Source organism: Ursus americanus, chromosome 8, assembly GCF_024610735.1.
Source record: "Ursus americanus isolate L20-20 chromosome 8, mUrsAme1.1.p, whole genome shotgun sequence".
Classification (NCBI taxonomy): domain Eukaryota; kingdom Metazoa; phylum Chordata; class Mammalia; order Carnivora; family Ursidae; genus Ursus; species Ursus americanus.
Window position 1 is genome coordinate 5,697,847 of NC_142134.1, and position 24,074 is coordinate 5,721,920.

At 34.7% G+C, this 24,074-nt stretch overlaps 1 protein-coding gene across 6 annotated transcripts in view; it reads right to left on the reverse strand.

The window, feature by feature from the left end:
* Positions 1 to 320: 320 nt before the first annotated feature.
* The window catches only part of RAP1GDS1 (Rap1 GTPase-GDP dissociation stimulator 1), a 144,384-nt gene continuing 120,630 nt past the window's right edge, over positions 321 to 24,074 (reverse strand). For 5 of the 6 annotated variants that reach the window (XM_045792176.2, XM_045792170.2, XM_045792179.2 and 2 more), the window contains 8 exons: positions 18,580 to 18,723; positions 17,986 to 18,117; positions 16,597 to 16,731; positions 15,775 to 15,900; positions 14,682 to 14,821; positions 9,282 to 9,408; positions 5,191 to 5,319; positions 321 to 1,006 (listed from right to left, as the gene is read on the reverse strand). In XM_045792176.2, the coding sequence (XP_045648132.1) occupies positions 879 to 1,006; positions 5,191 to 5,319; positions 9,282 to 9,408; positions 14,682 to 14,821; positions 15,775 to 15,900; positions 16,597 to 16,731; positions 17,986 to 18,117; positions 18,580 to 18,723 (1,061 nt within the window). In that variant the 3' untranslated portion in view covers positions 321 to 878. The remainder of the gene's footprint in view (positions 1,007 to 5,190; positions 5,320 to 9,281; positions 9,409 to 14,681; positions 14,822 to 15,774; positions 15,901 to 16,596; positions 16,732 to 17,985; positions 18,118 to 18,579; positions 18,724 to 24,074) is intronic. The other variant, XM_045792173.2, reaches the window with a different exon arrangement.

Sequence of the window (24,074 nt, forward strand, 5' to 3'; positions counted from 1 at the left end):
CCTTCAATGAGCTATACTCAATTTCCTCAGTTGAAAACAAATGCCAAGTGAACTTTTTTAAAGACAAGTGCTGGACAATGCTGATGTCAAAATGTACATAGATTCTAAAATACAGGCCAAAAAAAACCCCAAAAAGATGTTACTTAGTGTAACACACATTCTTCAACCCCTTAGTTTCATGCTGAAAAACACTAATGATTTCAATGTTAAGCTTCAATGATGACAGCCAATTAAATATGAAATTAAAAAACCTCAGGGAAATCTTGCCAAGTCTGTGGCAGTTTCAGGAGTCTACTTAGGAAGAAGGAGAAACCATAGGGTAAAGAGTGAGAGCATTGGATTTTATTTCACTCTAGGTACCATGGGTTTGACATTAGTAGGTAAGACTAATGAATGAGCAGCCATACAGTTTTTTGGTCACTGTGCTTCCCAAGCACCAAAAAAATGGAGCTATTTTTTTACTATTCAGTTCCATCCTTAATAAGCTAGACAGATCCTGCTGCATTCTTGTTTGTTTCTAATTTACCAGTACATTATTATGTAGTTTACCAAGTGTGAGGAGCAAGTCATTATGTAGTACCAAGTTTACATCATCATAGGACTACAACATGCACATTCTACTTAATGTAGCTCAAGCAACAGGAATACAAGAGAACAGTTATGGGGGGAGACTTCTTTTTGACAAATTTATGTTCACACTAACTATGGGTTTATAAGTCTTATTGGGCAGGTACCTACAGCAGTTCTTCAATTGGTACTGGAACATTACACGCATGCACAAGTGATATGGAAGAAAATGAAGCAGAAGAGGCAGCTGGATGGAGGACAAAGGGGAAATCAGCGGTGGGATAATGCCATGTATCAGGGAGGGGCTGTTCTCAGCTGTCCACAGTAAGTCTCTGCTCTGTGAGAGAGGCCTGTTGGGCAACACTTTTGTTTTCATGACTGCGAAGTTTGGATACAACATCTAAAAAGGCCAAATCCTGTACTTCCTTGTGTAGAGATTCTGGAAGACAAAAAAACAAGATAACAGATATGCTTCTGTTAAAATGTTCTAATCTTTATATACAATCTATCCAGTACATATACCCAAAATGTTTATTTGGATGATCCAAAGTTTCAAAACTAGGAACAATTCTGGAAAAACCGTAGCAGCCTAGAAATGCTAGGACACTTTTAAAGACAAGTGTTGGACACAGCAGTAGCCTAGAAAGGTTTTTGTTAGAGATGTGTTATAATAAATCAGAGGAACTTTGTCATATTTATATATAGATAAATGTCAATTTCTACAATCTAAGTTTAAGGAGTTATAATGAAACACAGCTCATTATATGATCTCAAGTTTCAGTTATATACCCCTTGACCCTATCATCAGTTCAAATATGAAGTTCGATAACTTACAAAAAAATCTTAGATCTGTTTCAAATTAATTCTGTGGCAAATGAAAAAGGTTATACTTCATATCCCTTCAACAAATTTCTGTGACAATAGGCTTCACTTTTAGGTATCCGATCTTCCTCTTTCTGGCTTGCTTGCTCTCTTCAACCTCAATTACAGGAAAATACAAGCCTCTTAAGACTTGGAGACTGCTATATGAGAAGACTGATATCTAATAAGTTTAATGCAATCAACATTCCTCAAATTGATATATTTACTTTAATAAGACTGTGAGGTCTAAAAGTAGAAATGTTTTTAGTAGAAACAGAAAAAGGCATCCTAAAATTCAGATGGAATCTCAAAAGACTCTGAACAGTCAAAACCTCAAAAGACAACAAAGTTGGTCTCACACTTTCTAATTTCAAAACCTACTCTAAAACTATAATAATCAAAACAATGTGTAGCTGAAATAAAGACAGATCTATAGATCAACAGAATAAAACAGCCCAGAAATAAACCCTCATATATACAGTCAAAATATTTTTGACAAAGATGTCAAGACCATTCAAAAAGGGAAGAACAGTTTTTTCAACAAATGGTGTTGGTAAAACTGGAGAGCCATAAGCCCTTATGTATAAAAATTAAAGAGCTAAAACTATAAGAATCTTAAAATATAAAGGAAAAACTTAATGACATTGGATTTAGACTTATATCTTGGATATGCATCAAAAACACAGATAACAAAAGGAAAAACAGATACATGGGACTTCATCAAAATTAGAAACTTCTATATACCAAAGGTTACTATCAATAGATTGAAAAGGCAACCCACAGAATAGGAGAAAATATATATAAATCATATATCCAATAAGGGATTAATATCCCCAAAATATAAGGAACACTTTCAACTCAACAACAAAATAACCTGATTAAAAAATGGGCAAAGGACTTGAATAGACATTCCCCAAAGGAGATATACAAATGGGCAATGAACACATGAAAAGATCCCCTACATCACTAATCATTACGGAAATGCAAATCAAAAGCATAGTAAGATACCACTTTATACCCATTAGGATGGCTATTATAGGAAAAAAAATAACAAATGTTAGGATGTAGAGAAATTGGAACCCATGTATATTGCTGGTAGGAATGTAATATGGTGTACTGTATGGAAAACAGAATGGTGATTCCTCAAAAAATTAAACGTAGCCATTACTGTATGATCCAGCAATTCCACTTCTGTGTATATACCCAAAATGACTAAAAGCAGGAACTAAAAAAAATACTTGTGTACCCGTTATTTTCATAGTGGCATTATTTATTTACAATAATCCAAAGGTGAAAATAAGCCAAATATCCATTGATGGATGAATGGATAAACAAAATGTGATAATATACATACAGTGGGGCATTATTCAGCCTTAAGAAGGAATGAAATTCTGACACAGGCTACTATATGGGTGAGCCCTGGAGACCTTATGGTAAGTGAAATAAGCCACACAAAAAAGAATATTATATGATTCCACTTATATGAGGTACCTAGAGTAGTCAAATTCATAGAGACAGAAGATAGAATGATGGTTGCCAAAAGATGGGGGGATGGGTGATTGGGGAGTTATTTTTTTAAAGAGTACTGAGTTTCAGTTTGAGGGGGAAATAGGGTGATGGTTGTACTGCAGTGTGAATGTACTACTCTGCCACTGAACTGTACATTTAAAAATGGTTATAATGGTAAATTTTATGTATATTTTACATTAAAAAATGCCTCAATAACAGTCTCAGCCAGGAAACAGAAGACATAAAGAAGCAGCAAATGGGAATTTTAGAACTCAAAACTATAGTCAGTGGATAGGCTCAACAGCAGAATGGAGGGGACAGAAGAAATCAATGAACTTTAAGACAGAACAATAGAAATTACCCGATTTGAACAAGAGAGGAGATAACCTGGGAAAAAATGAACAAAACCTCAGGAGCCTGAGGGATATAACTAAAGAGCTCACATCTGTGCCATTAGAGACCTGAAAGGAGGAGAAACGGGGTGGGACTGAAAAAGTACATGAAGAAATATGGTTAAAAAAAACTTTCCAAATTTAGCAGAAGACATAAGCCCACCTACTCAAGAAGGTGAGCAAACTTGAAACAGGATAAACCCAAAGAAATCCATGCCATGACACAGTCAAGCTTAAAAATTAAAGACCCAAAAAATCTTGAAATGACACCAAGAGGGGAAAAAAAAGAATTGGAAGATTGTGGATTTCTCTTAAGAAACCATGGAGGCCAGAAGAAAATGGCACATTTTTCAAGTGCTGAAAGAAAAAGTACTGTCAACCCAGAATTGTATACCCAGAGAAAACATTTTTCACAAATGAAGGGGAAGCCAAGATATTCTAAAATAACAGAAAACAATTTGTCACTAGCAGACCCAACCCAAAAGAGTGGCTAAAGTAAGTTCTCTAAATAGAAAGGGAATGTTTAAAAAAAGGAATCTTGGAACATCAGGAAGGAAGAACACTACATATAGCAAAGTTGTAGATAAATACAACAGACTTTCCTTCTTTTGAGTTTTCTGAATTATGTTAGATGGCTGAAAACAAAAATTGTAGATGTCTAATATGGTTCTAAATGTATATAGAGAAAATATCTGAGGACATTATAAATGAGGGAGGGTAATGGGAATAAATGCTCAAAAAAAATAAGTCAGGAACGAAAAACAGAAAATAAAAAAACCTGCAGACTTAAGCCATAAAATCAGTCATTACATTAAATGTAAATGGTCTAAATACACCAATTAAGAGACTGACAGAGTGGATTAAAGCACATGACATAACAAGGTGCTATCTACACATCAAGTATAATGATAAAGCAGATTGAGACTAAAAGGGTGGGAAAAGATCCCAAGAATGCTATTCAAAAGAAAGTAGAAGCAGCTATATTAATATCAGATAAAGATTTCAGAGGAAAAAAAGTTACCAGAACAGAGAGGAACATAATGATAGAAAAGTCAATCCACCAGGAAGACAATAGCAATCCAAAAGCTGTATATATCTACCAAAAGAGCTGCAAAATATGTGAAGCAAAAACTTACAGAACTAAAAGGAGAAACGGACAAATCCACCATTATTGTTGGAGACTTCAATACCCTTCTCAACAACTGACAAAACAATTAGAATATCAATATATTCTATTTGCTAAGAATATAGCAAACTCAATTCCACTACCAACAACCAAAAGGATCTGAGTGACATTTCAAGAACACTTCACTCAATAACAATAGAATACACATTCTTTTCAGTATCCATGGAACATATACCGAAATATGCCAGTGATTTCTTGAACAAATTCCTTAGCTAATATCATGATACACAAATTCAGAAATTATTCTTTATAGGAAATATTTTAGAGTTGATGAAACTTAGTTATTAATTTTTTAACATTGTTTTTTACCTATTTGCTATATGATATTCTTTTTAAGATTTTTTTAGTTTTATTTTAGAAAGAGAGAGAGAATCTCAAGCAGACTCTCCGCTAAGCATGGAGCCTGATGCAGGGCTCGATCTCATGACCTGAAGATCATGACCTGAGCTGAAATCAAGAGTCGGACACTCAACTGACTGAGCCCTCCCAGGTGCCCCCTGATACTTTTATTATCATAGTGAGAATCTTTTGGGAATATTTTCAAGTAAAAGTAATCCTATATCCTCCATAATCTAATTCTAATGCTTTTAAAACCCAAAGCCACCATTTACTACTATTCTATATTTAATGTCAACCATATATTGATAGACCTCAAATTTTAGAAGAAATGCTTACCAGATCCCATGAGAGCACAAATCAGGACCATGGAATTATATTTGATTTCAGGAGCACTTCTTTCATCTGCTAGCAGTCTGTGTAAAATCTGTACAAGTTTAGCACTTTCCAGGTCTTTCTCGGCAGTGCCTAGAATATGAAACAAAGTATCAGTTATGTCCACTGTTTATAAGCCTGGTGCAATGTGGCTAAACACTGATTCCTTTTCTAGAAACTGACCATATAAAACCCTCCAAAAGGGATTGATAAATAACAATGACCTAGAAATAGAATATTAAATTCAGACCTTGTTAAAGTAGAGTTAAATTTCAGCAGATACTGTAGTTTAAGCTTAAAAAACATTCCTTTTATTATGAGGCAGTTAAAAAAATCTTTATTATGGAAAAGGTGAAACATATACAAAAGGAGAAAAGATTATATAATGATACACTATTTACTATTATCTTAAAAAATTATGGCCAATCTTGTTTCACCTATCTCTAGTTTCATTCACCTACTCTTACCCATCCCAAATTATTTTTGAGCAAATCCTAAAGATGACATAGTTTCTTCCATATGTATTTACAATATGTATCTTTAAGAGATGAAGACTCTTAAGGCAGTTCCTATTGAAATCCCAGAGGATTTTCTGCAGAAAATCTGTAAGTTTATACTAAAATTTATATGGAAAGCCACAGGCCCTAGAACAGGTAAATAATCTTGATAAGAAAGAAAGAAAGTGGGAGGAATTCTTCTACCCGATGTTAAGGCTCACTGTATAACACAGTTATCAAGAGTGTGGTACTGGTAGACAGAGAACTGAACAGAGAACCCCAGAAACAGACCCACACATATATGTTCAAACGATTTTTCACAAAGGTACAAAATCAATTTAGTGGAGGAAAGATAGCCTCTTCGACAAACAGTACTGGCAATTAGACCTCCACAGGCCAAAAAAAAAAAAAAAAAAAAAGTTGACCTAAACCACACACTTTATACAGATCTTAATTCAAAGTGGATTACAAACTTAAGTGTAAAATGTAAAACTATAAAACTTCTAGAATAATAAAGAATTTTCAACTCAATAGTTAAAAAAAATAGAAAATGAGCAAAAATTATCCATAGGTATTTCACCAAAGAATATATACAGATGGTAAATAATGATGAACATCTTTTCATATGCTTACCATTAGAAAAACGGAAAAAACATAATGAGATATCTCTACACAGCTATCAGAGTGGCTAAAATAAAAGTGACAATACCAAATCTTTGGTGAGAATGTAAAATGGTATAGCCATTCTGGAAAACAGTTTGATAGTTTCTTTACAAAATTAAACATATAGTTACCATACAACCCAGCAACTGCACTCCTAGGCATTTATCCAAAGAAATGAAAATTTATGCTCACATAAAAACCTACGCATGAATATTTATAGCATTTATTTATTTTTAAAAGCCCCAAAGTGGAATCAGCCCAGATGTTTTTTGACAGGAATGGTCAAACAAACTGTGGTATGTATAAACCATGGAACACTATTCAGCAATAAAAAAAAAAAAATTGATATGCAAAACAAATCGAATGACTCTTTAGGAAATTATGTTGAATTAAGGAAGCCAATCCCAAAAGACCACATACTATATGATTCCATATATATAACATTTTAGAAATGAAGGGCAGATTAGTGGTTTCCAGGGATGAGGAACAAGATAAGGGGTGGGAGGAGGAGGTAGATGACTAGTGTGGTTATAGATGGAGGGATCCCTGTGGTGTTAAACTATTCAGTATCTTGACTGTGGTGGTCGATACACAAACCTACACGTCCTGAAACTATATAGAACTTAACATACACACAAATGAGAACAAGTGAAACTAGGGAAATCTGAATAAGACTGGTAAGTTGTATCAATAGATGAAATATTATTTATAGTTTTGAAAATGTTACCACTGGGAGAAACTGGGTAAAGTATACAAGGGATCTCTATTATTTTTTATAACTGCATGTGAATATACAATTATCTAAAAAAAAAAAAAGACTCTTTAAAAATGGTGTTTTAATACTATTATCATACAAAAAATTTATAATTCCTTTAATAATATCAAATAGTCTATATAAGAAAACAAGACTGGTTGGGGCGCCTGGGTGGCGCAGTCGTTAAGCGTCTGCCTTCGGCTCAGGGCGTGATCCCAGCATTCTGGGATCGAGTCTCACATCAGGCTCCTCTGCTAGGAGCCTGCTTCTTCCTCTCCCACTCTCCCTGCTTGTGTTCCCTCTCTCGCTGGCTGTCTCTCTCTGTGTCAAATAAATAAATAAAATCTTTAAAAAAAAAAAAAAAGAAAAAAGAAAACAAGACTGGAAAAATATGGTTTTCAAAGTGTGTTATGTATTAAAAAGATAGTGTGGGCTTATTTTTATATCTTAAGCCCAAGGAGCCTAGGAAACACCTGGTAACAATTTAAAAAAATGTATGTATGTATCACATTTTATATAGTTATATGGTAAAGTGACCAGATTTAGGCAAACGTTTAACTACCAGGAAGCTGATGAAATTATAGCTTGTTTGGAAGATATTGGCACAAAACCAGATTCACCCCAGGCTGGGTCATCAAGCATATTCTGAAACTGCTTCATCACTTTAAGCCACTTAAAATCAGGCCATGAACCCAGTTTGGTATTCAATGTCCTCACCGACTCCCACCCCTTTATCATAGGTCCCCCCTTCTGACCCCCCACAATGGCTGGACTTCTAGGCTGACTCTACTCAAACCATGTGTGAAGTCATGGCTAATCTGGGACCTGAACTGACCTCCAAAGCATTTGTAACTATAGGCCAAAGTCACTGAGAATAAGCATACATTTTCTTGAAGCCTTTTATCTTTAAAATTCAAAAAAATTTTATATCCTACTTATACCTATGATTTTTTAAAAACTGTTTTAAAATTCAAAACCCTTTATTTATTTATTTATTTTTTTAAAGATTTTATTTATTTATTCGACAGAAATAGAGACAGCCAGCGAGAGAGGGAACACAAGCAGGGGGAGTGGGAGAGGAAGAAGCAGGCTCACAGCAGAGGAGCCTGATGTGGGGCTCGATCCCAGAACGCCAGGATCACGCCCTGAGCCAAAGGCAGACGCTTAACCGTTGTGCCACCCAGGTGCCCCTAAAATTCAAAACCCTTTAAGACAACAAAAATTTGAATCTTTCATACCTAAAATCTAAGTAAATGTGACACTAGAGAATGATATACCATATTTATCTTTTGGCTTCTCCCTTGGGATAGGGGTTGGTGGGTCCAGTTGCTGCTGTGTGAGAATTATGGATCTAAATCAGTGGGAATTAAGACGTGATCAGTTAACAGTGTTTACCTAAACGACTTTGAACTGGACAGGACAAACCTAAGTCTATAGTCCTCCTTTGCATAAAGCAGTCTCAGGCCTTAACCATAGGCTCTGTGACTGACTGTCCCCAGCTGACTATATCAGAGATTGGTTCCAGGGACAAAGGTTACTATCCATAAGCTAGATGCCTATGAACTAGCTTCTCAAGAACAATTCTGACCAACAGGGATGCTATATGCTAGAAAGACACCAACTGAATTATTAAACTCTGCTTTTGGGGAATTTTGAATGTAAAACACACAGAAGAATGACACAGAAGGTGAGAATTTAGATTGAGGGCAATACTATAGAGCAATAGAAGCCATGGTGATAGGAGGGGATAAGCAAGAGATTCAGTAGTAGAGATGGAAGAGAAGGTCTGGGTCACTAGAAGGGTAGCAGACTCTAAACTTGCTATTGTATTCTAAACATAGTTTCATTTCTCTGTGAAGCCTGCTCAAAATATTCTCTGTGTTTACCAACTGCCTATAACTTGAAATAACATTTAAGACTCGAACTCTAAAAAGAGTCAAGCACTGACCTAAAAATGTTACCGAGGGCAAAAGCTGAGGTGGCAATCTATAGAATGTGATTTCCTATATACTTACTATAGGTGCAGACACATGCTGGCAAAATCCTTCTAGTCAAGGCTTTGTCGACTTCTATTCCAATATGTGCTTCATTTCATCCAAGATAAAAATAGGAGAAAATAAGTTTGACACTGGGGTACTTACCCAACTCTAAAGCTGCTATTAGTGCCAAAGCAACAAGGGCTTCATTCTGCATTATTACATGTTCACTAGTTGCCATGGTAACTAGATGCTTGATGCCACCACTCTGTACAATGGTTTTAATTACATCCTGTAATAAATAAATATCACAGTTATAAACTTTAGTTTTAAATACAAAGAAACTGCATTATAGTCAGTCAATTCATTTTTAAATTGAGTGATTTTCTGACAGTGTCCTGTATGAATCATTACATTTAACCATAATTTTTTTCTTTACGAAAGAAAAGGAAAAAGCTTTTGGCTTTAAATAAATTCATCAAAAGATGACAACTTAAATTACCTAAGTGAAAAAGACCATTGCAGTTCATGGCAAGGAATAGAGAGTCCCAGAAGCAACCAGTCAAAAAAATAAAAGTGTGACTGCCCTAAATGTTGACTTACCACAGGATCAAAAAAAGATTTGGAATAACAACAAAAAGTTCTTCTTTTCAAATTATTATTATAGCACCAGGTAGTTGTTCTCCAGATGACTGAGGTAAAGTTTTTTTGTTTTTCTTCCTTTCTTTTCTTTCTTTCAAGCTTTTACCCCTTTGTCAGATCTGGCAAAACTGGATTACACGTCAAGGGACTTGAGCAGAACTTAAAAGTGTCCCTCTCATTTCTCATGGGACCTACAGCTCTGTCCTCTTCAATGGCAGAGGAGACAATGGGCTCCAAATTGAAAAAAACCCAGTGCCAACATTGACTAAGCAAATTATAGCGCCTCTCTGCATCTCAGTGACTATCTATAATGCTGGGATAATGTGCTATCATAGGTTTTTTGATACTTAACAAAGTTATTACATGAAAAGCACATATAAGAATAGAAGGCAAAAGTTAGATTTTTTAAAATGGTCACATTTATTTCTAGTGTTCATTTTTGTTATCTCAGTTTCGTTTCCTAAAAACTCTTGGATTAAATATGATTTGGTGGAAAGTCTCAATTACAGAATTTTTTAAAGTAATTTTCTTTGTTCTCACTACTTTCAGTAATTTAAGTGCTGGATGTTAAGTAGCCTGTCTGCATGAGCTTCGACAGTATAAAACTAACTGTAATTAGAAATATTTTTCAAATTAATTTGCTAAAATATTTGAAAAAGGGTTTCCTCTATGCTTCTACCTTATATAAATGCTTAAGAAAACTATTTATAGATAGTATCTTTGCTTTGAGCCCAAATGCATTTAGAGATCAAACATTCTAAATTGATGGAGTCCTAGTGCTGAGTTTTTATGGTGGCTGTATTCTAGCATTTAACAAGCCTTTTCCCATTAACCTCTTTTAGTAAGTGAGAAACTGTCTTTTAAAGCCTTTTCTAACAAAAAGAAAGCCTCCCAATATACTGCTTACTTGGTGGGCACTTTATCTGAAACTTAAAATTAGTGAAGAATTTTATAAAAATCACAAAGGAGCTTAGAGTAAAGAAGACCACAAGAGGTTCATAGATACATATGCAGTCACCTAATGAAGGTTCTTGGACTATCATTTCATCCTTTATTTTGTGATTCACCTGGAGAGTCCACTCTAGAAGGAGGGGCAGGTAATGAATGAAGGAGGAAGCTGTGTATCAGAAGCGAGTAGCTCCCTATAAGTTCAAGCATACCTCCTTTACCATCTCACTTATTTTATGTTTATTTTATTTTATGTTTATTTGAGCGAGGGAGAGAGAGAGAATCTCAGAGACCGACATGGGCCTTGATCTCACAACCCTGAGATCATGGCCCGAGCCAAAATCAAGAGCCAGACACTTAACTGACTGAGCCACTCAGGAGCCCCTCCATCTACCCTCTATGGAGCAACAACTACACGCTGGACATTATACTGGGTAGTTTATAGGTATTAGCATATTCTTATCCTCACAGAAAATCTCATTAACTAGGTATTATCTCTAGTTAATATATGAAGAAACTAAAGCTCAGATTAAGTTATGAAATCTATCCAAAGTCAGTGATTAAGTGGTAAAAAGCCAAGATTCACATCCAGGCAGATTGACTATCAGTTCCTTGTTCCTAACCATTTGTGGTCTACGCACAAGTATATGTGCTCAATTCATCATAGGGCCATCACAGCTAGTCACAGTGTGCTCTGCAGAGGCTCTATGAATGCATTTTAAAGTTGTATTTTAAACTTCAAGGTATTAAAAAAAAAAGGATATTAGTACCACTCCACAGACCAAGGTTCATTTGGAGAATTACAAATAATTGTAACCAATACACATCTAAAATTAATCCGGAGTTTAACTTCTCTGAAACCATTTCACTTACTAAACTGTAAAAATACACAGGAAGACGTTTTTCTGGGTAATCCTTCCAAACCCTTGGTGTACCTGCAAAACCTCCAAAAATTTTGGATATATTTCATAATGCTTTACAAAGTAAATGATGTATTATTTTGCAATCCTATTTCTTCAGGAGTTTCCTTATGGATAGCTAAATTTTGGTATATATACAACCAAGGCAAATTACCTATGTTAGCCTCACATATTTAACTTTTATGGTCAATTTGCCGTTAGTTGGGATGATCCAAACTTTGTTGAAAACTGTATAATACTGATTTCAATGTAATGTTCTGAAATAGGATTAAATTTAAGATAATTAATTTGTAACATAGCCACTGAATCACCTAACAAAAATTTTCTTTTTCAACTTTGTATCATCAAAGACTACTTCTCAGTATAGGAATTAAATGTTAGACGTATGATAACTAAATAAATTTGAGTTTTTAGCTTGATAATTGAATGTTTTACTCTTAAAGGATAAAGAAGAACGCCTTTGACAGGAGTGAATTTTTATAGTCCTGGTGTAGAAGCAAACCATATTTTTCTGTTTCTGATATCTACAATCAGAAGGGTCAGCTAGTTGCTCAAGTGTCCTAGCCTCGGGCACTCTTTCGAGGGAAGATGTGAATTTACCTCTTGGCATAAGCGCAGGAATACACCGTATATGGCTGAGATGACTAAGCGAGTGTGAAACCCCGTGAGTCAGTGCAAGCTTCCAGAGGGTTGGATTCTGAGACAGAATCCAGGGTGACTTCTTTAAAAGGAGTAGGATCTTCAAAGTTTAAAAATAACACAGGGAGAGAACTGTAATTCACAACAGTTGGTTAAGGACCTGCAGGAATGTGACTAACTTGTACCTAGTGTTTAAAAGCTTATTCCAGAGCAGCATTTTCTGAAGTATGTCCAGTGGAACATATTTAATACATGCAACCTGCAAAAACCCACTGTCCGATGGTTTGGGAATCAGTAGGTTAAAGAGAGTTAAGGAAATTTTTTTAGAGTAGTACTAATGTGTGCTGTGAATTCCAAGGGAAGGAAAGGGAATGAACTACTTCCCTAACTAATCTGATCATACAACCTTTTCTCTTTGTGGAGTATTTTTTAGGGTTATTATTCAATGGAACATATTCTGAGAAATGCTTCGATTCTCAAAAGATATCACGGATTCCACTTCAATGTGAAATTTAAAAATAATTTAAGAGTTCTAATCTGGAGCTCACACAAGGAACACACCTTACGTTCTGATCATTAAAGTATGCAAATCAAGGTTCCTATTGCTGCTTAGCAGCAGTATACACTTAATTGTAGGGAAGATATGCAAAAACAAAACAAAACAAAAAAACCCCCCACCCTACAGTACTGAACTGTAAACATAGTTATAACGTGACCATGAAGTTACAATTATCATTCATGCTTTTTGTTACACATACACACACCCCTAGAAAGGTGGAATGCCCTGTTTCCCTTATCTTTTCAAAACACCTACATGATGATGGATGCTTAATGGGTACCTGAAAGCTTTTTTTTTTTTTTTGGTGGGGGGAGTGGGGGGTTTAGATGAGGGACAAGGAAATCTGTGATAAATATTAACAGAAAAGCCTCAAAACCCTCAAATCTCAATTTAATATAGGAACTGAACAGCTTTGGCTCCCAGATTTGGTTAAGAAGTGGTGATGCATAGGGCGCCTGGGTAGCGCAGTCGTTAAGCATCTGCCTTTGGCTCAGGGCGTGATCCCAGCGTTCCGGGATCGAGTTCCACATTGGGCTCCTCCACTGGGAGCCTGCTTCTTCCTCTCCCACTCCCCTGCTGTGTTCCCTCTCTCGCTGGCTGTCTCTCTATCACATAAATAAATAAAATCTTAAAAAAAAAAAAAAAAAAAAGTGGTGATGCATTTTCCCATGGACATAAGTGAAATGGCCAAAAGGCTCACTTTAGAAAACAGGTTATATAAAAATAAAAGGTACATAATACAGATACTAAATCAGCTGCTAACCCGCTGTCCTGGATTCCCACCACTGTGATCTTTAAAATAGTTCACTTGCTCATTCATGTATTCACTCACTCATCAAACGGAGGTCAGCAGCCACATGTCAGACACACACGAGGCTGGACACTGCTCTGAGAATGGATTCCATCCGACTTTGTGAGTTTTTAGAGCATCACACACTATCTTGATATCATTTAATTTCTTACTAGCACTAGCTAGCTTGGTCAGTGCCTGGTCTACAGAAGATGTCGGACACTGAGGGCAGCGGTAAAAATAGTAACACCAGCATCTTACTGAGTGCTTACTATGTGATCTCACTGAATCATTCTCACAACACTTTCAGGTAGGTAATATCCCAGGTTTAATATACCAGATACTGAGATGTGAAAGACCTGATGACCAAGTAAATAGTGGAGATAAAATCTGAACTCACCTGTTTAATTTCAAAGCCTTACTCTTAACTATCATGGAACAGAAATACAAAAGCTCAATCTTCAATTACTTTTTCAGCATTGTGGATCACAGGCATCCCTCATTTTATTGTGCTTCACTTTACCGTGTTTCGCAGATACTGCGTTTTTTTACAAATTGAGGGTTTGTGCAACCCTGTGTCAAGTAAGTCTGTCAGCGCCATTTTCCCAACAGCATTTGCTCACTTCATGTCTGCAACACATTTTGGTAATTCTCACAAAATTTCAAACTTTTCCATTATTATATTTGTTACGGTGATCTGCAATCAATGATGATGACTCACTGAAAGCTCACTGAAAATGGTTAGCATTTTTTAGCAATAAAGTATTTTTTAATTAAATATACAAATTAAACATAATGCTATTGCACACTTAACAGACTACAGTATAGTGTAAATACAACTTTTATATGCATTAGGAAACCAAAAAATTCATTTGACTCACTTTTTTTTGCAATTTTTGCTTTATCACAGTGGTCTGGAACAGAAACTATGACATCTCTGAGGTCTATCTGTAATGTATTTATATATAAATATGTAAAATGCAAGCTTATGATATAGGATCTATGATATGGAGTTTCCAAAAGACCACTTGTATGTTTTTTAGTGAACGTTTTTTTCTGGAACTTACTTTTGATTTACTGTGTCGTATAAGGGCAGACAGCAGTCTGTTGGACTCCCCCATCACACCAGCGTGATCTTTGGCTTCACACCATTCTACCAAACGCTCCACTAATTTAACATTCTTTCCCAGTTGTTCAGCAGCTTCTGCTATAGGAAAGAAGTCAAACCACAAAGGAAACAATCACTGATAGGCAACCAACTGAAAAACTGGTAAAGATGTAGGAGTGTGAAAAAAAATTTTATATATATATTTACATATATATATGACATAACACAATGGTTTTATTAAGCAAGAACTGCAAATACTCCATATCTGATGGACTATTTTAGCTTTTTCTACAACATTGTGGACTTTCATACAAAACAATGTTATACTCTATGGCTCAACCTGGTAGTCTGTTAGTACTGTGGCAAACTGTAACAAAGGGTATTAGAAGGACTCTGAGAAATCAATACAGAGAAAGGTTTAGAATGTAGAAATAAGTAAATAAACACAATTCATTCCAAGGAGTAGTTTTCATTTTTTCTGTAAACAGAAAAATGATCTCTCTGCAAAATAAATTTTTAAAAATTTTGACTGTCAGTGTACTGAAACACGATTTCCAAGACAAGGTAAAAATGGGTATGAAACCGGGTGCCTGGGTGGCTCAGCTGGTTAAGTGTCTGCCTTCAGCTCAGGTCATGATCCCAGGGTCCTGGGATCAAGCCCTGCACCGAGCTCCCTGCTCAGTGGGGAGCCTGCTTTTTCCTCTCCCTCTGCTGCTCCCCCTGCTTGTGCTCTCTCACCCTCTGTCAAATAAATAAAATCTTTTTAAAAAAAATGTGTATAAAATGCTAAAACATAAAACCCTTCAGAACTGCTAATAAATCAATATAAAACCAGGATTATATGTCCAATAGAGATGCAATATAATTTCCATTTAAAGTTAATTAAAACAAGCATGGAAATTCATGAATGGAGCTCTAAAACCAATCTCTCTTTGCTTTTTATTTGCCATTTATCTTTACGATTACATAATTCTGAAAGCTAAAAACAAGTCCTTTTCAACTAAGGCACACTATCATACCAAAAATGTACCTTGCGAAAACATTTCTTTTACCTTGTGCATCTATTAACATTCTTAATGTTCCCAGAAGTTTGAATTGAACCGGAGGCATTTCAGACTTAAGGAATTTCAAAACTGCCTCTGTGACTCCAGCTGATAACATCTTTGCTTTATTTACAACTAGAGAGAGAGAGAGAGACCATGGTTAAAATGGTGCTAGCATTCTTGATGGTAGCCATTCAATTCAATACATATTTACTGTCTTACTATTTTTAAGATCCCATGTTTTATTTTTCTATTTAAAAACAATCTTACTTTATTTTAATAGGACTGGGGGTGGGGCATAATTATCCTGTTCATCTATAGGAGCATAACATACAAAATCATATATACTGGCTTTTTAAACCTACCCTCAAAATACTTAAACAACCTGTAAAGGAAATCTGACGTTGTTGTTGTCTTATTTACAAAACAGCATAATTCCTCAACTTTAGTAAATGTTTCTTTTTACCTCTGTCCTTGACCCAACTGTGTTAATATAGATGTTCTAGACAATATTAATAAACTATTAATCTATTATATGAACCAAATTGATTTCTTATAGTGTATCTTCATACAGTTATACTATTTCACCTAATCAGAAATTTATTTTTAGAAAGCAGAATAATAGCTTTAACTATCTCCTGTGTTATTTCCCATGATAATGTGATTTCATGGCTCAGGACGCCTTTAATCCAAAGACACGTTAAGGCTATTTTTAAGAATTATGTCTGCTTATAGACAGGTCAGGATAGGTCCACAAATCACGTAAAATAAATACCTCCCAAACAACAGATCTTATTTCTTACAGAGTTGCCTGCGATTCTTAAGTCCTACCTGGAATGGCCAGATTTCTGAGGGCACTTAATGCTGCATGCTGTACAGTTACATTTCCATCTTCTACATGTCTGTCCAGTAAATCCATAAGTTTTTCTACAATTCCATTATCTACCATGTGGATACAGTTTCCATCTGAATGAAACAAAAGCATTTTTTTCTTTCTTCTTTACAAATATCTATAAATATTTTATAATAGTGATGCCTATCCATTATCTACATTAGAGAAAATGGAGCTACAAGAAAATAAAATGAATTCCAACTCTTTCTCCCATCAGATTTATAGATTTCTTTCTATAGAAGTCACGACAAGAAAAATCTCTAGCATACAGCCTAATAATATATTAGAAGATGAGTAAGTAGAAATCGTATGGTTAAAATGTCTACGAACACTTTTCACCTATAGTGAATTATGCCTGAGTTCGGCCAATGTTACAGTGACAACAAAATATAGAGTGCTGTCATGGTTGATGTTTAAATTGTTTTTCAATATCAGAATTTTTGAAACATTTATAAAGCAGAGAGAATATTATAATGAACCACTATTCCACTATTTAGCTTCAATAGTTACCAATATTTTACTATTCTTAATTACATCATTAAGGAGTGAATGATCATCCTCAAAAATAAGGGAATAAAAATGTAATAAAACATCCATTATACAGTTACACAGCTCACAGGGGAATAACACCAAACGAAAACCAAAAAATAACCCATATTTCCTAGTCACAGTATAAGAATGAGTTTCTAGACTGAATAGCGGGAGTTCCAGACTTCAGAAATGAACATGAAGGTCTGGTGCCTTGGAAATGTTATTAAACCAAATATTCTATCCTAAACCAGAGGATTACTCACACTTAAGTTTTATAGGCATAAAAGTATAAATTAAGGCACAATAACCCTACAAAGAATACTCAGATTATTAAACAAAAATCACCAGGCAAGAGAGCATATCCTTCCAGATAAGATACATATTAGAATGGGACTCAAATTTATTGATCTATAAAGTGCAGAATACTCTAACATGATCACTGTTCATTATCTTTACCAGAACTTAGTTAAATTGCACAAAATATGTAATTTGCTAGAAAAATCACTGAGCAGAGGGGCCTGGCTGGTTCAGTTAGTAGAGCATGAGAATCTTGGTCTCAGGGTAGGGAGTTCAAGCTCCATGCTGGGAAGTAGAGCTTACATTAAAAAAAAAAAAAAGAAAAGAAAAAGAAAAAAAGAAAAAAAATCGCTAAGTATTTCATGTGTCTAAAAAAATTAAGGTAGCGGTACACTACATATACTTCTGAACTGTTCCAGTTTTACTACATGTAATGGCAAAGTAAAAATAAAAAAAAAAAGAGAACATCCGATTTAAAGAGGATGAGATAACATCCTTACCGTTCCTGGCAAAATTTGCAATTGCCAATGCCCCAGCAAGCTGCAGCTGGTGGTTATTTGATGGAATCCAGGACAGCACCCTTTGAAACACATTACCTTTTCCTCCTTCAAATAATTTCTGCATGGATTCATCTGGAGGTAAATGAAACAGATAAGAGGATAAGAATTAAGAGTAACAAATCCATATTCCCACGTGAATATCCAACTGGATAACTACAGACTTCACAAACGATAATTCACAGAAGGAAAAGCAATGACTCTTTTTATAATAAGCTTTTAGTAGACTGGAAAAAGAGTTTAGGATTTTTCTAGTCTAAGTCTCAAACAACACTCTAGCTTTCAGTCTTTTGGTGCCACGGCTGTCCTACGACAACTCTTCAAATATTGGAAGATAATGAAGACTCCTCTTTTCCAGGTTCATTATCTCTAGTTCACTCCACGACGGATTTAAGGTTTCAAAATCATCACATCAACTGGATTAAATGAGGCAGGAAAGTGAGAAAATGCCTAATATATATAGTGCTCACAAAAGAGACAATATATTTTTTAAAATCTGACAATCATGTTCTTCGATTGACTTAAATTATAACTCACCTCCAAGAAGTAGTAAAACCATTAGATCTGAAGCAGTTTTGAGTTCAGCAATATCATCCTCTTTGTCACTATCCACTTTCTGCTGAACGATCTCTAGTAGACATTCTACCAGGCCTGCTTCAACCAGCTGTAGCTTAATAGCATCTAAAGGATATGTGAGCAAAATAACCAAAACTTGAGATGAAATAAAAGTTCTGTTATAAGCAATCCTTTATGAAAAATTATAATAAAGAAAATGCATGATTTAGATAATACACCTTCAAAGATTTGAGTTTCAAAACGAACTGACAGTGCAGCTTATATACTTTTATTTCATTTTTTTACTTGAAATTAGGTCACTCTTTACAATGTCTGGCAGCACCTAAACAAATTGATTCTCAATTTTGAAGGAAAGTAATAGCACTCCACTGTTATTTTAGATATCATGCTCATGTTTAAAATACTATAAACACCCACACCTTTTAAAATAAAACACATATGCCTGTTATATAGAGTTAAAATATATCCACTAATGGTGTTTGAATAGAAAGTTATTGAAAAGTAGAGCGCTATTAGTAAATTTCAAACTATACCTTAAGCATATTTGGATTCATATTTGTACAGATGTGTTTTTTTCAGAGGCAGTTAAAAAATCTACAACCTTCTGAACTTTAAAACTCATGTTTTTTAAAAGGGCTTCAGGTTTTCATTAATTTGAAGTTTTCCTGGATGATGGATACACAGTGGTTCATTATACTATAGTCCCTCTACATCTTGCATAGGTTTTAAATTTTCCATACTAAAAGTTGAAAGAAAAAAATAACTTTTGAGCTTTCTGATGGATAACCAGCAATGTGGGGGTATTTTAACAAAATTTACATCCAATTATATTGTTAAAAATTCTCTTCAGAGCAAGCTCTACTCTTATCAAATCATTTGTTTGTAATCCTTAATAACTTAAATATTTATTATAGAATTTATTTCACTGCAGATTTTATATTCATATCCATATCTGTCTCCCCCATTACAGCAGATACTATACCTCTTTCATCTTTGTATTTTAACCTGAACTTGTCTACCTAAGCGCTTTGGGTCTATTTTATAGCACTTAAGATAAAAGCAGATCAACTGATCTTTGAAACATTTGCTATACAGAAATTATTAAATTTAAATCTTATTTTTTAGTTGGATTTTATTTTAGTCATTGGTTTCCCTAAGCTCTATATGTATACATCTACAGCAATGGCAGCTTTAGGTTATTTAGGAAAAACAAAAGACCTTTTTTTATACTTGACATTTCTTCTAGGCAATCTTAAGATATAAAAATTTAGGTCCCCCCCTCCAACACCAGGACCACTGATATTCTTTAGAGTATTACCTCAGAATATTATCTCAGAATACACAGAACACTCAACCTGGAATATTTTTTTAAAAGGTACACTTGCACTGTGCCATGCTGAAAGTAGGGCGTTTCCTTGGTTACAGAATGCTAGGGCTAGAAATGTGTGGTGACTAGAACTGAAAGCCATGAGAAAAAGCCTTAAAATTCCTAAAAGCCTTGAATTATACAAATCCCAATTTTAATGTCTCCTTTGCATACAAGGAAAACCAAGGATGAACACTAAAGATAGTACAGAAATAAGTTTTCAAAGGTATCATTCAATGCACTGCACAATTATAAACAGAAGTGAAGGTGGTAAAGGAGAAAACAGATATAAGAAAAACACATATTCCAAGAAAGGTTACAGGTAATTCTCTGGTATAAAACTGACTGAAGGTCACAATAAAAATTTCGCTTGGCCAAACCACCAAATTTTCTGCCCAAAGAATAAGTTCTAAAGCATTGAGAAAATTTAAAATGTGTCAAGATTAAAATTTACAGATCTCTCCTCTCACAGTCCGACTGTAATCACATATATATGTGGGAGGCTTTAAGTAGCCTTATGAAGGAGGGTCAGCAAGGCAGTCTGCCAAAGCAGACAGCCCAGCACACATTTATCGACACAGTTCTGCTCAAGGACATCTATTGTTACAACCACCATTTGCTTATACAGGTAAGTATACATACATATGTATTACATATAAATACATACCTATACATTTATGTACATATATATATTTTAAAATCTTTTGTAAATGGTGAAAAAAATGCCACAAATGCAGAAAAGTGCATAATATATGTATTAGCTTAATCAATTACTATGAAGCAAATAACCATGTAACTTCCACCTAGATCAAGAAATTCATTGCCAGCATCCCAGGGAGCCCTCTGTGCATTCCCTTTTCCTATCACATATTCCTCCCTCCATTCCTCTCAAATCACTACCCTGATTTTTATGGTACTCACGTTCATACTCTTCCTTATGGTTTTACCAAATAAATAAGCATTCCTGAAAACTACAGTTTAATTTTACCTTTTTTGGAATTTTTAAATAAATGGAATCTTACAATACATATTTTTACTGTTGGCCTTTTTTCTATCAATATTTGTAAGATTTATCTACGCTGTTAGAGTTGTCTTCATTCCTTTTCACAAGTATAATTTTTTCCATTTTAAGAGTATATACCATTTATTCTGTTAATGGATAGGAGTTGTTTCTAATTTTTCATTTATTATAGATAAAGCTAAGAACATTTCTGTAATTGCTCCTGGTGCACATGTACATGCTTCTGGGTATATTCTAAGAGGAAAATTGGTGGATCATACAGAATACAATCTTGAACCTATTTTCCAAATTGCACCAATCTACACACCCACCAGCAACTTAATGAGTTTCCACTGCTCCACACCCTCATCAACATTTGGTATTATAGACTTTCCGGTGGGTATATAGTGTTTTATTTTGCATCTTAATTATTAATGAATTAAGCGTATTTTCACGTGTTTATTAGCCATTTGGATTTTTTTTTTTTTTGTCAAGTGCCTATTTAAATCTTTTATGCATTTTCCCACTGGGCTTTCTACATTTTTCTTAATGATTTGTGGGAGTTTTTATAAATTGTACACATTCTGTTGATTGTAAGTATCTTCTCTCACACACTGTCTTGCTTTTCACTCTCAATGGTGTTTTTTGGTGTCTTTCTTTCATTTTCATAGGAAGTTTTAGCCAAATTTATCAATCTTTTCCTTTATGGTCAGAGATTTTTGTGACCTAAGAAAACTCTCTATAACTCCAAGGCCCCGACGATATTCTCCTATCTTATATTTTTAAGGTACGCTTTCTGGTTTTTACTTTCCCATTTAGGTTATCTATCTAAACTTCTTTTATACAGTACGAAGCAGAGGCGTATATATGTCTTCACTTGTATTTTTTCCCATATTCCCAGCACTGTTTATTGAAGACTGTTCTTTCCACGCTGTTTTGCAGTAACAACTTGTTTTTTTCTCCTAATAAAGTAAACACCTATTAATGCATCCATTGGTTTGCAGGTATCCTGTTCTACTGGTCTTCTCATCCATCCTTGTACCAATACCACACTGTTTTTAATTATAGTTTTATCAGAATAAAGGTTTTTTTCTTGATTAATCTTATTAGTGATTTACCAGTTTTATTTAGTCTTTTGGACTTTGGTGATTATATGCTTACATTGCATTATGTATTTTCTATTTTATTAATCTCAGCTCTTTAGATTTCCTTGCCTTTAAGTATGGCTTTACCTATATCATGTAAGATTTATGATACAGTATTGTTTTCATTATTAGAAAATTTTCTAATTTCCAGGGCACCTTGGTGGCTTAGTTGGTTGAGCACGAGACTCTTGGTTTCAGCGCAGGTCATGATCTTTGGGTTGTGAGATCAAGCCCCGAGAAGGCTCTGTGCTCACCGCAGAGCCTGTTTGAGATTCTCTCCCTCTCCCTCCCTCCACTTTTGCATGTGCTCTCTCAAATAAATAAAATCTTAAAAGAAGAAAATTTTCTAATTTCCATCATGATTCTTCTTTGACCTCTGAGGTACTGGAAGTGTATTTTTTACTGTCTAAAGTTATATTTAGATATTAAGTATTTAGATATTTAACATTTCTAAATACTAAATATTTACAAACATTTAGATATTAAATATTAGATATTAAAACTAGGGATTTCTTAGTTATCTTTTTTTTAATTAGACAATTCACTTAAGTCAGAGCACATACTCCATAAGGTTACAATCCTTTGAAATTTGTTAAAACTTTTTCTTTTTTTGTTAACTTTTTAAAATTCAATTAGTTAACATATAGAGTATCATTAGTTTCAGAGGTAGAGTTCAATAATTCATCAGTTGCATATAACACCCAGTGCTCATCACATCACGTGCCCTCCTTAATGCCCATCACCCAGTTACCCCATCCCCTCACCCTCCTCTCCTCCTGCAACCCTCCGTTTCCTATGTTAAGAGTCTCATATGCTTTGTCTCCATCTCTGATTTTGTCTTATTTTATTTCTCCTTCCCTTCTCCTATGTTTGGTTTCTTAAATTCCACATATGAGTGAAACCATATGATAATTATCTTTCTCTGACTGACTTATTTTGTTCAGCATAATACCCTCTAGTTCCACCCATGTCGATGTAAAACTTTTCCATGACTATACATGTTTTATATATTTCATGTGTACTTGAAAAGAAAGGGCCCCGCAGCTGGGTGCAGTATTCTAAAATATGTCCATTAAATCAATTTTCTTAATCATGTTAATCTTTTCTATAACCTTGGTTTTTTTTTTTATCTCCTTGTATCAACTACTGAAAGAGGTATTAAAAGCTCCCATGATATTTATGGATTTGCCTATTTCTCTCCATAATTCTGAGTATTTCTGCTTCATGTGTTTTGGGGTAATGTATACTTATAGCTCCCAGATGAATCAGACCTTTCATCACCTTATCTGTATTGAGTCTTTTAATCTTAAATTCTATTTGATCTGATATTAAATATAACTATCTCAGCCTTTTTTAAGTTTGAATGATTATTTATAAAGATTTATTTATTTTAGAGAGTGCGTGCGTATGTAAGCAGGATCGGGGAGAGGAGGGAGGAAAGGAGAGCAGAGGGAGAGAAGCGGACTCCTCACTGAGCATGGAACCTGATGCGGGGCTCATCCCAGAACCCGAGATCATGACCTGACCCAAAATCAAGAGCCAGATGTTCAAATGACTGAGCCAACCAGGCTCCCCTGAGTGATTATTTTTTTAAATCCTTTTATTCTCAACCTTTTAAATCTCCCTATATTTAACAAGTTTTGTTTGTTTTAAAAAGTATAGTCGATTTTTAAAAATTCAGTTGACAATTGGTCCCTTAATTAAAGGACTTAGGTCAAGTGTATTTAATAAAATTACTGAAATACTGTGTCTTAAATCTAGTGTATTTTGTATGCCCTATTAGTACCCCCTATTTCATGTTCCTTTTTCTCTCCTCTCTTCTGTTATTTTGAAGGCATACTTAGAGAAAAAAATCCTTCCACTAGTTTGGCAGTTACATACTGTTTTTAAAAATTATTTTAGTAATCACCTTAAAAGTTGGTGGTGAACTTTCTCAGTTTTTACT